At 44.4% G+C, this 11,871-nt stretch overlaps 1 protein-coding gene across 1 annotated transcript; it reads right to left on the bottom strand.

The window, feature by feature from the left end:
• Nucleotides 1-202: 202 nt before the first annotated feature.
• SNTN (sentan, cilia apical structure protein) lies at nucleotides 203-8,561 on the bottom strand. The gene is made up of 4 exons (XM_007065949.3): nucleotides 8,356-8,561; nucleotides 7,262-7,296; nucleotides 4,864-5,003; nucleotides 203-1,215 (listed from the first exon to the last, which is right to left on the bottom strand). Exons 1-4 carry the CDS (start codon nucleotides 8,463-8,465, stop codon nucleotides 1,057-1,059), a joined length of 444 nt encoding a protein of 147 aa, XP_007066011.1. The 5' UTR covers nucleotides 8,466-8,561; the 3' UTR covers nucleotides 203-1,056.
• Nucleotides 8,562-11,871: the final 3,310 nt, after the last annotated feature.

The raw sequence follows: 11,871 nt of genomic DNA, 5'->3' as shown, positions 1-11,871 counted from the left end.
ATCCCCTGTCATCCTGGAAGGTTTAGGGACACCCAGTGCATGGGGTTGCACCCCTGAATGTCTTGGCTAAGAGCCGTTGATGGACCTATCCTCCATGAACGTATCTAGTTCTTTTCTGAACCCGGTTGTTGGCCTTCACAACATCCCCTGGCAACAAGTTCCACTGGATTGACTGTGTGTTGTGGGAAAAAGTACTTCCTGGTGTTTGTTTTAAACCTATGGTCTGTTAATGTCATTGGGTGACCCCTGGTGGTTGTGTTATGTGAAGGGGTAAATAACGCTTCCTTATTCTCTTTCTCCACACCGTCATATCCCCCCCATTAGTTTCTTTTCTAAGCCGAATAGTCCCGGTCTTTTTAATCTCTCATCACGTGGAAGCTGTACCATATCCCTCATCATTTCTGTTGCCCTCTATACCTTTTCCTATTCTAATATATGTATTTGAGATGGGGCAACCAGAACTGAACACAGTATTCAAGATCCAGGGGTACGATGGATTTACACAGTGGCATTATGAGATTTTCTGTTTTATTATCTATCTCTTTCCTAATGGTTCCTAACATTGCTTGCTTTGTTGACTGTCGCTGCACAGTGAGTGGATGTTTTCAGAGAGCTATCTACAATGATTCCAAGATCTATTTCTTGAGTGGATAGTGCAGGTCCATTAATTCCAAGCCCTTTGATGGAACGTGCTATTTAAAAGTGCTAAGATTTAGTCATTATTATTATTATTATTATTATTATAACATACATGATCAAATGGAAATTCCTTCTAGGCTTTTAGGAGTGGAAGGTTCTACCCTGTGTAAGTTGTAGAGATAGTTGGAAAATGATGTTTTCTGTGAACATTTTTTCAAAGTAATTAAAAAAAGCTGAGGAAAATTCTCAAGGAAATTTTCCATTTTTTAAACAAAAAAATAGAAAATGGATTGTTTTCCCAAATCTGAAAAAAATATTTGTAGGTATTAGTGCATGCAAATATTTGCCATTTATCCCTGTTTTCCCACTTCCCTTATGTACACAGCTCTTCCTTTCAGTCTCTGCCGGGAGGACAGCTCATTTCGTGGTTCTGACATTTCTGATCTCCTGCAGGAGGTCTGACATCAGAGCGAGGCTGAGGAGCAAGATCATGAAATCTTCAAAATCAATTTTGTTGTCTTTATCCTCGTCCAGGGCAGAAATGATTTCCTGGTATTTTGGTTTGCTTTCTTGGCCCTGTGGAGAATTTTAATAAAAAAGTTTTTAACACAAAATTCCTTTTTTCCAGCATCTTCTTGAAAATAGCAAAACATTTATGTAAATGTTGATACATTTTCCTGCCTTTGTATCCATCCATCCATCCAGGTTCTTATAATCATGCCTGTCATTGCAATTTCTTCATGTCTCACAGGAAATTAATACATTCTAAGGCCAGAAGGGACCATTGTGAACATCTAGTCTGGCCTCCAGGGTAACACCGGCCACAGAACTTTCCTTAATGAATTTCTGTATAAACTACAGCAAATCTTTTAGAAAAACATCCAATCTTGATATTAAAATTTCCACTGATGCAGGATCCACTACAAAACTTGAGAAGTTGTCCAGTGGTTAATTACACTTGTTGTGAATAATTTGCACCTTATTTCTAGTCTAAATTTGTCTAGCTTTTAACAACAAACCACTGGAGCTTCTTATACCTTTAAGAAAAGGAGTACTTGTGGCACCTTAGAGACTAACCAATTTATTTGAGCATAAGCTTTCGTGAGCTACAGCTCACTTCATCGGATGCATACTGTGGAAAATACAGAAGGTGTTTTTATACACACAAACCATGAAAAAATGGGTGTTTATCACTACAGAAGGTTTTCTCTCCCCCCACCCTACTCTCCTGCTGGTAATAGCTTATCTAAAGTGATCACTCTCTTTACAATGTGTATGATAATCAAGGTGGGCCATTTCCAGCACAAATCCAGGGTTTAACAAGAACGTCTGAGGAACAGTGGGTGGGTGGGGGGGGGGAAATAATAAACAAGGGGAAATAGGTTACTTTTTATAATGAATCAGCCATTCCCAGTCTCTAGTCAAGCCTAAATTAATTGTATCCAATTTGCAAATTAATTCCAATTCAGCAGTCTCTCGTTGGAGTCTGTTTTCGAAGTTTTTTTGTTGAAGGATAGTCACTTTGAGATCAGAAATCGAGTGACCAGAGAGATTGAAGTGTTCTCTGACTGGTTTATGAATGTTATAATTCTTGACATCTGATTTGTATACCTTTGTCTGCCAGATGGACAGACCTGTATTGCCAAATTTCTGTTTTCCATATAGGTACTTACAAACTGTAATCAGGTCACACCGTAACCTTTTTCTTTGATAAGCTAAATAGTTGGAGCTCCATCAGTCTTTCCTGATCTCCGTGGGACCTCACTTGAAATAGACCCCCTCAGTCATTCCCCATTACAATTAAATGTTGAGGCATATCAGTTACCCAGTTTTCAATGCATTTAATGTGTCCCATGTTGACTTTGTATTATTCTAGTTCATTAATCAAAATGTTGTGTGGTACCAAGTCAAATGCCTTACAGAAAACTACGTACAGTAAAAACTGTTATCCAGCACTCTACCAAGCGGAAAGCTCTATAAACTGGCATTTTTGATCTTCAATGAAAGTCCGATTTATAGTCCCGTTGGTGCGAGGCCGGCAGGCTCCCTACCTGGCTCCGTGTGGCTCCCCGCAAATGGCAACATGTCCCTGCTGCTCCTAGGTGGAGGCGTGGCTAGGCAGCTCTGCACACTGCCCCCAGCCCAAGTGCCAGCTCCGCAGCTCCCATTGGCTGGGAACCGTGCCCAGTGGGAGCTGCTGGGGCGGTGCCTTCGGGAGGAGGACAGCGACAAGTCTCTGTTTGCAGGGAGCTGCCCAAGGTGAGCGCCACCTGGATCTGGCACCACGAAACCCCTCCCGCACCCCGACCCTGTGCCCCGAGCCCTCTCCCACACCCAAACTCTCTCCCTCTTAGTTAACTGCAATTTTTTACTTGCCAGTACCCCGACTCCCGCAACATGCCAGATACCAAAGCTGTTACTGTATATTACATCAAAGCTATTACTTTTATCAACCAAACTTGTAATCCAAAGAAGATATCAACTTAGACTGAAAGGGTCTATTTTTCATAAACCTGGCATTCATTATACTATTCTCCTTTAGTTCTTTATTAATCAAGTCCTGTATCAGCCTTTTCATCATTTTGGTCAGGATTGATGTCAGACTGACAAGTCTTTTTACCCTTTTTAACTATTGGCACATTCGCTTTCTTCTCGTCCTCCAGGACGCCCCCATTGTCCATTGAAAAATTCACGTTAAAAGTCCAAAGAGCTCTGTGGCCAGCTCTTTTAAAAGTCTGGGATGCAAATTAACTGGATCTGCTCATTTAAACATTTCTGACTTTAGTAGCTGCTCATATTCCTGACTTACTATTTTCCATCATCATCATCATAGGATATGAATACATAAACTGCCTATTTCTAAATATAGGACAGAAATATTTATTGAACACTTCTGCCTCTTCTGCATTATTATTGACAATTCTACTATTTCTATCTAATTATGTACCACTACCATTGTTAGGATTCTTTTGTTCCTAATATACTTAAAATATTCCTTTTTTTGTCCTTAACTTTGCTGGCCAGGAGTGCTGGGGAAAATCCAATCTTTATTTCTTAAGCATGGATAATTCATAAGTAGTGCATGTTAGAGCAGCCAATAGGCTGCTCGAAACTGTGCCCAGTGCTGGCACCAGATGAAGACTCAAGAAGCTTTATCTGGCCCTCCAACAGCCTCCCCTCTCTTCTGCACCCAATGGAAGCTGTGTGCATCATGGAATCTGGCCCTATGTATTTAGAACCCATATGAAATAATATATTCTTCCCTTATTTCAACCTCCACTGAGTTCCTTTCCTCCTCTCATACTGTGTTTTTATTCCAGACAGAGCTAGGAAGGTTGGGATGACAAGATCCCCCGTAGAGCTGTCACTAACACTCTCAAAAAGAGGTGCTGATAACATGGTGCTTTCAACTCTCCGTCTCCTAGAGAGATCATTTATGCCTCTGCAATTTATCTGGCGTCAGCTGCCCTGGGGGTCTAAGTCTGATTCTCATGTCAGGTGTTTATGATGTAATGGCAGATGCAGCATTAAACGTGTGTGCATTTCTTCCTGCCACAAATACCCAGTATCCAGTCTTTGTTTGAGCCCTTGTAATTGTGCTACATTCCAGATGGAAATGCAGGCAGATACTTTAACCGTGGTTTCTCAATTTCTTGCCCTGTGTTGCATATGGAGGTGGCCAGGAATACAGACAAGGAATCCATCAAGAATGTATTTACATAGTCATTAAAATCTCACTGGGGATTTGCAAGGCGACAATATGCATGTTTGAGACTAACCAATTTATTTGAGCATAAGCTTTCGTGAGCTGTAGCTCACGAAAGCTTATGCTCAAATAAATTGGTTAGTCTCTAAGGTGCCACAAGTCCTCCTTTTCTTTTTGCAAATACAGATTAACACGGCTGTTACTCTGAAACCTGTCAATATGCATGTTGTATCTGCAGCCTCCAAAATGCCTTCCCAGGCTGAGGAATAATTTGTTTGGTCGTTAGGTGAACGGCAGACACGGGGCAAAGGGTTCGCCCGGAAAGGAGATTGGCAGTTGGATAGTTCAGTTTGTCCAATGCATGTTTCATGCCTCCAAGTATACAAGTCGGCTGCGATTGCGCGAACAGCGCACAATGAAAACATCTTGACCGGCAATGACAAAAGGGGCTGACCTGTCCTCGAGGTGAACATGCACAGGGCTGGGCTCTGGACACCCGCTCGACATGCTCTTCTTACCTGTATGAAATTCATAAACTGGGTTTGCAGCAGCGTTTTGGTTTCAGCTTTGCTGAGTTTGCCATCGGGGTCAGCAGAGTTGTTGTAAACCAAGGCCGCAGTAGCAAATGCTTTCTCCAGGTCTGAGCCTTTCCCGAGAGCTATGGGAAGACGATGACACATACAAAGGTTTGCAATATTATAGAAAATCTTGTGCTAGAAACAGCCCTAGCGTCAGGAATGAGAGCCTGCAGCGGTGCCTGCCCAATCACAAGTGCCTCTGGGCCACAGCTGAACAGTGCGCACCTCTGTAGATTCTCTGCCTTCCTGTGCTTGCCTTACTCCAAGCTCTGCTTCTGCCCTGCACCCAGCCTTGTTCCACTCCTGTCCCAGCCTTGCTCCTGCCTTCCCTGACTCCCGGTAATCTGGTTCTGACCCTCGCCTCTGATTCCTGGCTCCAGCTCTGTCTCAACTCTGGGCTCTGGCATTTGGACTGACTCTGGTTCTGACCCTTGGCCCTGGTTCCTGGTTCTGACCAGCAGGCCTGACTCCGGCTCTGACTTGGTCTCCTGACCCTCAGCTGGTGCAAATCAGTGTAGCTCCATGAAAGTTAATAAACCTCTGACAATTAGTACCACCTGAGGATCTGGCCCAGAATTTATTACAAGCGAGGTACCAACATGCACTATGCCCTGCCAAAATTTCAATGCACCCTACCACTAAGATTTTATGCTATGAATAAATATAAAACAAAAGCACTAACAAAAAGTGAGCCAGGTATAACCAGTGCTGTGGGTCTAGGTCACTGGGTCTGTTAGTTCAAAAGCTGCGGCAGACTTAAACTTAAATGTGATCCAGCCACTGGCGGGGGTGGGGAGGGGGTTGGATGGGGGGACACAGAAAGCCACTCAGTGTAGCAGGGTTACACAGGCATAGCACTAAATATGTAGGGCTGGATTCTCTTATGTTATACCTAGGGCCAGTGACAATTTTTCCAATGAAACTGTTTTTTGATGGAAAATTGAGTTTTTGACCAAACAGAATTTTCCGTGGAAGGTGTCTGCTTTCTGCAGGAAATCTTGATTTTTTTCCATTGAAGAACTGAATATCTTTTGACTAAAAATGTAAATATTATGATTCTGAAATGCTGCTACGATGCCTCATGGAAGTTGTGGTCAGGTGCCTTTTGCGCCCTGTCTCCTCTATGGGGATGCTCCCCAGTTGGACTTCATCTCCCAGGATGCACTGTAGCCATGTGACAGCCATAATGTACCGCCTCCCTTCCCCAATGTGGGGCATCATGGGAGATGTAGTCTGAGGAGGGATCCCAGTCTCCAGAGGAGAATGGGCTCATGAGGTGCCCAAACTGCAACTCCAGTGAGGCCCCAGGGTGGCATTTCAGAATTGAAATATTTGGTCTTAGCCAAAATATTTTGACAGAGGATTTTTCACCAAAAACTCAAAATTCATCATGGTAAAAAGCCCATTTTCTGACCTGTCGTTTCCCACCTGTCCCTCACTCTGCCCTCCCGTCTGGGTTTTGTCCCAGTTCTGCAGAGCAGGGACTAGCTCTTCCGGTGAGTCTGTACAAAGCACGTTGTAGATGCCACTGTAATACAGACGTACAGGCAGGGTGAAATTCACCCCTGCGCCAAGAGCCAGCACATGGCCTGGGCTTCACTTACACTCTCCTTGTAAAACTTAAGTGGTGTAGGGGTCTGAGCTGGCCCCCTGCTGGGCCCCCTGCTGGCCCCCTGCTGGGCAGTATTGTCTAGGGACGGGCAGAGAATGCAGTGGAAACATTCAGGCAGAGGAGGTGTAACTTCTAAGCATGGGGTAAATCTTGGGAACTACTGAGTGTATTCAACGCCCAGCTAGATCAACGGGCTAAATCCCAAAGACCTGGGTCCACCTTGAGGGCCCGATCATGCCCCAGAGATGTGGGCAGACCTTGGCTCCCCATTTCTAAAGTAGAGCCTGTGACCTCAAGAGGCAGCAGCTCTGCTTCTCCTGTCCCCTGAGGTGGGCTCCCTATAGGTTTGCAGGAGGGAAGGGGCAAGCCGGAGGCAGAACAAGGTGTGAGATGCAGTCTTCCCCCGCCCCATGTTCCCTGAGCCTGGGCAGATCCCCCCGGAAGCATAACACAGTCTGGGGTTAATTACATTTCCATGCCCCCATCACTCTGCAATGGAGATCCCTCTAAAAGGGGCGTCCCATTCTGCTGTCTGCAAAAGCCCAGCAGTGAAGGGCAGAGGACTCACTCACAACCCTTCCAATTCTATTTGCCATTGGCTGTGGCCTGAGCAGTGGGATTTTGGGGTCGCCACTAAATTTCCATTATTTCCTGCTGTTGATGTTTTCTGTCTTGAAAATCAGAACCCAAAAGGATTAAGGAACCATGTGGAGTCGGTCTCCTTACCTTTCACAGAAGCCAGCTGCTTGGATATAGGTAGGCTGGTAACAAAAGGGAAGAAATGCTGTTACACTGGTGAACCTTGTGTGACTAGTTCCTTCATAAACTAATTGACTCATTTCTACTCATTTTATTCCATTTCACAGACTATATCATAGGGCTCCTCAAAGAGGAACGAGTTTCCTCCATAGTGGAAAGATCAATATTCTTACAAACTCCTATCACAAAATAATCCAACAACAATGGACTTTTTCTGATTCTCAGACTCAGCTTCTGGCCCATCATTTGTATGAAATATGAAATAAGTGGAACAAACTGTAACACACAGTGGCTCTCCACTTTTTCAGATGACTGTACCCTTTCAGGAGTCTGATTTGTCTTGCGTATCCCCAAGTTCCACCTGACTTAAAACCCACCTGCTTACAAAAGCAGACATAAAAATACAAAAGTTCCACAGCCCACTAGTGCTGAAAAATTGCTTATTCTCCTTTTTACCATATAATTATAAAATACATCAAGTGGAATATAAATATTGTACTTAGATTTCAGTGTATAGAGAGCAGTATAAACGAGTCATTGTCTGTATGAAATTTTAGTTTGTACTGACTTCGCTAGTGCTTTGTAGATAGCCCTGTTGTAAAACTAGGCAAATCTCTAGAGGAGTTGATGGACCCGGTGGAAGACCTCTGCGTACCCCCGGGGGACACGTACCCTGGTTGAGAACCACTGGATGCTCATTTTCATTTTCAAAGCATGAAAGTACGACAGCAATTGTAAATGTTCAGACTTGGTTTGGAGTGCACCCTGGAGAAATACAGCAGGTCTATGCACTTTCCCCTCTGTACCATTCCCACTTCTGGAGCGCAGCATATGTGGTTTTTATTTTTACCAGAAGTCATTTTGGTGAGAAGGGCTCTTCCCACGTTCTATTAAAATTTAAAGCATGATTACTTTCGCTGAAGTGCTGGAAACTAATTATAGATGAGCCATCATGCTGTGGAATCCATCTCTTGTGATGGATATAGACAAATCTGTCTGCATAATGAACTTTAAGACAAATGTCAGATTATTAAAGAGTAAAGAACAAAATTTTCACTTACCGTTTGGGCATGCTTGCGGTAGCTGAAGTTGTTTTCTGGGTTGGAGCAGCACCGGGTTGATTTATGGAATACAGTTTTGAGTTCTGAGTGCTGGCAGTACAGCCACACATCCTTCACAAGAGCCGTGTTGTTTATGATCTCTAAGCAACTCAAGTAATTGCAAACAGATGAATTCAAACTCCCTGCTGTGAAAGGGGAAGAGCACACAGCCTGGCTTCAGCGTGCCCCATCAATAATGTAAATCCACTTGGTGAACACGGAGCTAGCTAAATAAATCAGTCTGGAGCAGCCTGTTTGAGACAAAGGAGAGGTATCGGAAAGTAGAAGTTGCTGTTTATTTTATATAAGACTAAGAGGAAGTGAACTGGATTCAATGGGGGCCTGAACCATGGGAATCTTCCCACTGACTTTAAAGGCCTTTGACGCACTCTTTGGTACTGACTACATCAGTATGAACTACCTACCCTTTTAGTTTGTGCCAGCGGGCTCTATATGGGGGAGTTAGAGCGCTCTGTAATTCATAACCCCCCTGGCTCAGTCAGCAGCACTGTGTGGACAAGCCGTAAGTGTTCAATGCCAGGCTTCAATTAGACCAGCTTAGCAGGAGTTAAACTTTACTGCTTTGTCTACACTGGAGATTTATCGTGTGTTAGCTAACATCTTGTAATAACATACTTTTAAATCCTAGCCAAGACAAGGCCACAGACTTTTCTGCAGCAGGTCTAATGTAAAGGTGCCTTTAGAACACTTGTGGCAAATTTGTGCATAGACGCTTGTCATGCCAAGGACTAGTCATGCTGTTCAGGGCACACACACTCTCCAGGAATGATCAGGCTCCGAGCTCGCCTCCTTCTTCAGGAAAAAGTTTCAAAGTGAGCTGAAACTAACTGAGCAACAAGCTCTCCTGAGCTATCCTGCATGACAGACACCATGTCAACGGTCACTGTGCTAGCATGAAAAGGAACGAACTTGGCAGTTGTCAGCACACCTACCATCTACTCAACCTCCTTTTGACATCCTGAGTGCAGGTTTGATGGCATCGATTTACCACGAAATGGTCCCTTCTCACATACGTGCCACTGAAACTTGTCCCTGAAGTCCTCTTGTTCTCCAGAATAAATGGCGCCAGACTGGTTTAGCCTTTTAAAGTAACAGTATTCATGTGAATGCAGTGCTTTGTGTTCTCAAGGTGCTGGGCAAACGTTAACTGGTCAACGCTCACCACACCTGCGAGGCAAGTAAGCAGGAATCGTGGGCTTGATTCTCTGCTGCCTGCAGCAGACCCTGAGCTCAGCACACAGCAGGAGGACCAACATGGAACCGGTTCTGACGTCTGGGTTCTCTGGCCCAGCGCAGGTGAGAGCATCCTGGGGGCTGCTCCAACTTGTGCCAGCTGACAACAGTAGCTAAGGGAGCGTGCGCCCCCTGAACACAGCTGGAGGGCAGCACGTTCCAGCCACGCCTCCTCCCCATTTCCTGACATGCGCCCTGTGGTAGAGACTGTGAGACAAGTGGAGTAGATGCTGTTAATTCTCCATCTGTGCCCACTAGGGTCTCCCCCACACTCAGGGCACCCCCAGCAGGGGAATTAGGGCCAGACTCTGTCCCTTTGTGTACAGGAGACAGAAGAGGTCAGAGAACCTCTTTCATTACCTCCATTTCCCAAACAAGGAAACAAAGCCACAGCACTGGGTCCGCTGCACTTCTTGTGGACACTGGATAATTTTCCTAGTGTGGACAAGGCTGGGGAGGTTAAGTAACTTTTCCAAGGTCACACAGTGAATCATTGTCATACACAGGATTAGACCACCTCCTAGGCCAGTGGTTGTACCCTAGAGCATGCGGCCTTTCTAATAATTTTTTCCACACTGTGATAGGAGGAGGTGTTCTGTCTTTTCTTAGGCTTCTCGCAAAATAGCATCTAAGAGTCATCCTGTGTTTCATTTAGACTGTAGCGGATGGTCTCCGCTTCCAAAAAATCACAGAGCCACATGACAGCTCAATCCCCACTCTCAGAACGCCTCTTAACTCCGTTGTGTCTCAGCATGACTGCTGATATTTGAAAATACACTGGCACACACTGCACATTTCTTGTCAAAGTTCTCCAAAAATTGCTTTGAGCATGGCTCTGTCTGCTTTACCTGTGAGCCTATAGGCTTATACCTGAAAGTCCTATAGGTCCTTTCCCCCTCTAAGACTGGACAGTGAATAGGATGGCTTCAACAATTTCCAACTCACTTTTCCTGCTAAGGGGTAAAATACCAATGACAAAACTACCCAGAAGGAGACTTTATGGAACAGGACAGTCAAAGGAGACTGCAACAGATGGCCGAGAGAATTAAAATGTTTTCCTCATTCAGAAGAAACTAAATTACTGAAGCATAATGACTAAGGATGTTCACCACCTTATTGTTCTTGGATTTTAAGTATCTTAAAAAGCCTGGGAAAAGAGAACCCCTAATTTTCCATCTAAGAGTGTCATTACTCAGACAACTTTGAGCCTCTTTTGAAAGGTTTAAGCTGTCTTAGCTCTCCAGTGCATTCTTCGAGGTTGGTTCATGAATAAAACAGAGCTGTAATTGCAGTGACGAAGCCAAAACACATATAATCAATGCTCATTATCCCATCAATTAACACACTAAAATTAAACAAGAGTTAGGGTTTAGTAATCTGCCATCAGTTAAAAAACAAAACAAAAAAGCAAAAAACCTTTCTTGTGGTGAAGCAATAATTCGCTTTTTCATCTCCAGGACCATAAAACAAGGCATCAAATGTTTTACAGCTTGGTTAATGTGCAAGAAGTTAAGAACATTTTGGTCTTAGAGTCCAGGGCAAAAATATGGATGGAAACGGGAAACTTGATGGGCGTATCTCAGCTGCAACAAGCGTCTGGAGAGCAAAGGCAGCCCTCTGCATGCTTGCTTTTTGTAATCTGTAGATTTGACTATGCATACCTCGAGGACCCTCATTTGTATTACCTTGGCTCCCCAATCCTCAGGATGATCTGAACTCCAGCAGTGACAGTGAGTAACTTCCCTGTTGGGTGAGAAATGAGTTGAAACAGACATGGGATACGTTATCCGGGATACGTTATCCAGGTAGAATGTATCAACAAGCATTGGCAACCCGAGTTGAAGTGGGATATAAAGGGTGAGCCCCTGCCTGGAGGTGAATTTCACCCCAAATGTGCAACAGCAGACCCCCCAGAACACAACTCCGATATGCACCACTTCTTGCTACTCATTTCCTGACCTGCATGGCTTCAAGACAGGTTTTTCATGACCTCTACTTGTCATCTTTGCACATGCTAATGGACTGTTCCCGTATGCTGATCATCCACGGACATGTGCTCCCAATGTACCCAGCGCAAACCAGGCCCCATGCAAACCAAAAAAAAAAAAAGCATGTAGACAGAGGTGACTGATTCATTCCCACAGTAACTCCTGTGATTCTCCTGCTACCTCTCCTGCTTACTCACCTTCCTCTGCCTCAGAGCAAGCAGGGCCCACGTGTGCA

This window comes from Chelonia mydas, chromosome 7 (genome assembly GCF_015237465.2).
Source record: "Chelonia mydas isolate rCheMyd1 chromosome 7, rCheMyd1.pri.v2, whole genome shotgun sequence".
NCBI lineage: Eukaryota > Metazoa > Chordata > Testudines > Cheloniidae > Chelonia > Chelonia mydas.
The sequence above is the reverse complement of the archived record's forward strand: the minus strand, read 5'-3'. Positions and strand labels throughout refer to the sequence as shown.

Excerpts from the sequence above, each read along its gene's own strand:
- SNTN (XM_007065949.3), bottom strand. The coding sequence starts at position 8,465 with ATGTGTGGCTGTACTGCCAGCACTCAGAACTCAAAACTGTATTCCATA. Across the intron at positions 7,297-8,355 it reads ACCGCAAGCATGCCCAAACG|CCTACCTATATCCAAGCAGC; the intron begins GTAAGTGAAAAT and ends TTTTGTTACCAG. Across the intron at positions 5,004-7,261 it reads GCAGCTGGCTTCTGTGAAAG|CTCTCGGGAAAGGCTCAGAC; the intron begins GTAAGGAGACCG and ends GTCTTCCCATAG.